This window comes from Trichechus manatus, unplaced genomic scaffold (genome assembly GCF_000243295.1).
Source record: "Trichechus manatus latirostris isolate Lorelei unplaced genomic scaffold, TriManLat1.0 scaffold00344, whole genome shotgun sequence".
In the NCBI taxonomy this organism is placed as follows: domain Eukaryota; kingdom Metazoa; phylum Chordata; class Mammalia; order Sirenia; family Trichechidae; genus Trichechus; species Trichechus manatus.
The window spans coordinates 476113-479099 of record NW_004444280.1 but is presented as its reverse complement, the minus strand read 5'-3'; the positions used below and the strand labels follow the sequence as shown (position 1 = coordinate 479099).

Sequence of the window (2987 nt, the reverse complement as noted above, 5' to 3'; positions counted from 1 at the left end):
TCTGGTGTTACTGCTCTCCGTCTCCTGAGTCTAGGGGGTTCTCAGGGCAGGGACTCCAGGTCCAAAGGACATGCTCCACTCCTGGCTCTTCTTTCTTGATGGTAGTGCGGTCTCCTCTTTCTGCCTCTGGGATGGCCCATTTTAAGCCTAGCAGGATGGCAAAACTGACCAATCCCCTCGTTAGGGATCCATACACCTTTTTGCATGGCCACACTCCCACAAGGGTGCCATGCACCTTATTTGCATTATTAGCTAGTTGTCCAATCCCCTTGGCCACAAGTACCTTATTAGCATAGTTTCAACCAGTTATTTTGTAGGAGTCACAAGACCATGCATGGCTAGAAGGGCCCCCATATTCAGTAACTCACTGCACTGCAAGTAGAAAAACACAAATGACTGATTACCCTATAAAATACTTTTTGACAGTGTAATAAATAAGGATGTAAATAAATGTATATTTATGTAAATAAATGAGAACCAAAGTAAATGAAGGAACAATTGGCTCTCTCATTCCTTCAGTTCTGTCAGTAAGTTACTACTGGTTCAATATTTGCAAATGCCTCTATCTTAAAAGACAACTTCTACTTCTGGATCCGAATATCCTCACAGGTGAGAGAACAATATTACTTGGACAAAACCACTTATAATTCCCTGCTGCCTCTCCCATCTTTCCAAATTTCTAACAGCAGAAATTAAAATACTACCAAGATGGAAGCATCCTTATAATAAAAAATACAAAAGCACTTAACTATTTATTTACCTGCTATCTGTAATTTTCACTCCACAAATTTTTGGAGAAAAAAATAAAAAGAACCGCAATATAAAACATAATAGAAATAAACGAGTTTAGAACCACTGTTATAATATCCTATTCATATCAAGTTGTCCTCACTAAGGACCAAAAATTCAAAACCATTAAAACTCATGCCAAAAAAAACACTGGTTTTGTGAATCCCAAACTTTTAATAAGGCTCTACGCTTAATTTTACTTAGGTAAGCATTTTTTCCCCCATGAAAGTAGGAAATGGACAAACCCAACAAAGCATTTCCTACTTTGTAATATGACTGCCCAATTATGTGTGCTAACATATGACACTGATAATCTAAAAACAGTACACTTTTTCCTAAAAGGCACTCTGCCTTTCTCCTGTTCTTGCTACAAGAGAAGAAACTATTTTCCTACCTATCACTGATCCACCAAAGCAGCCTCAGGGGCATAACAAGGTGGATGAGGCAGAGTCAGAGGCCAATACCAGTACCAAGAGGTGAGCTGAAGTCTTAGATTTTACATTTCCACCAGAAATTTCAGGTCTACTCTGTGTTTTCGGTTTCAACTCTTTTGGTAAAACTGACACTCCAAGGTGATGTGCCATGCTGCTCTGATGCAAAGCGATGCATGCCCCCAGCCTGAGCAGACGCCTTTCCTAAGCCAAGATGACTGCCTATGGAGGGAGGGAATCTCCAGCAACTTGTTAGAAGAGTGCTGGGAAACAACTGTGCAGTCCAGGGCTTACACAGAGCACCCACCAAGGCAGCACTGTGCTGACACTGCAGGGCACAGGCTCTGATGATGCAAACGCAGCTTACAGCCCAGTGTAACAGCCGTGTAATCTCCAGGAAGATATTTAAGTAAGTTTTGGTCTCCTCTTCTGTAAAATGGAAATGGTAACAGTAGATACACATAAAACAGCACTAAACACAAGTGTCTGATACATAAACATGAACGAAAATGTTGCCAATGAGTGGATAATCAATATGGATAACCAAGAGCTGAAGGAGCCTGGTGACACAGTGGTTAAGCGCTCAGCACCAAAAGGTCAGTGGTTCAAACCCACCCAGTGGCTCTGCAGGAGAAAGACCTGGTGATCTGCTCGCATAAAGATTACAGCCTAGGAAACCCTATGGGCATTTCTATTCTGTCACATGGGTTCCTATGAGTCAGAATCAACTCCACAGCATCCGCAACAACTATATATATATAAATAGAGAGAGAGAGATAGATAGAGAGATAGATAGAGAGAGACATAGATAGATAGACAAATTTCTGTATATTTATATATCTATCTAATTAGGTACGAGTACTCTTTGGCTGAGGAAGCCTGGTGGTGCAACAATGAAGTGCTCGACTGCTAACCAAAAGGTATGTGGTTCGAACCCACCAGCAGCTCTGTGGGAGAAAGACCTGGTGATCTGCTCTCATAAAGATTAGTCTAGGAAACCCCATGGGGCAGTTCTACTCTGTCACACGGAGTCACTATGAGTCGGAATCAACTCCACAGCACCCAACAGCAATACAGAAACTCTAGACTTTTTTTTTGCATGAAATCTATTCTTTGCAATAATGATGAACAATATTTACGCCAACTAGCAATATAAAGCAAAGTCATGGGTATTCTATAATTTTACCAAAAATGAGATATTATTCTTATTTAAGAAAAACGGTGAAAGAAAATTAGTTTTATCAGATACTTAATAAAAATAACTACATATTCATTTTAACTTGTGTATTTTTTACAAATGCTAGAGAAGAGATGTGGTCATTAAAATGATCAAATCAACTTACTTGTATCTGACCGTTTGCACAGTTTCTGCTGAAACGTTGTTAACAATGCATTTAGCTGCACATTCCAATCCCTGCCAGACAGTTGAAAATCCTACAAATAAATCTGAAAGTAAGTAAAAACAGCCCTAACAAGCAGCCCTTCCTTGTTCAAATTGTGGCCCTTGTGTCACCTTGAACACTGCTTGCTGCTATGACCATAGCTCCGTCCAGGGTGGACCTCCCATCTCTGTCTTTTTTAAGAGACTCTGGAACAAGTTTGCTTCCGTGCTTCTTGACGTGTGGCGCGAGTTCTTTTCCAACGCAATTTGCTACGGTGCAAACTCCGTCAACTAGCGTAACAAGAAAAAGAAGACCACTCAGGAAGAAATGTGCTCTTCTCTCAATTCTACCGCCCTTATTATTTAGAAACGTGCTCTTCTCTCAA

The 2987-nt window shown here is 40.5% G+C and overlaps 1 protein-coding gene across 1 annotated transcript in view; it reads right to left on the bottom strand.

The window, feature by feature from the left end:
- Window positions 1-2987, bottom strand: part of SPART (spartin) — a 23324-nt gene that overhangs the window by 5457 nt on the left and 14880 nt on the right. The window contains exons 5-6 of the mRNA XM_023725655.1: window positions 2734-2918; window positions 2564-2654 (exon numbers count right to left, since the gene is read on the bottom strand). Coding sequence (XP_023581423.1) covers window positions 2564-2654; window positions 2734-2918 — 276 coding nt within the window. The remainder of the gene's footprint in view (window positions 1-2563; window positions 2655-2733; window positions 2919-2987) is intronic.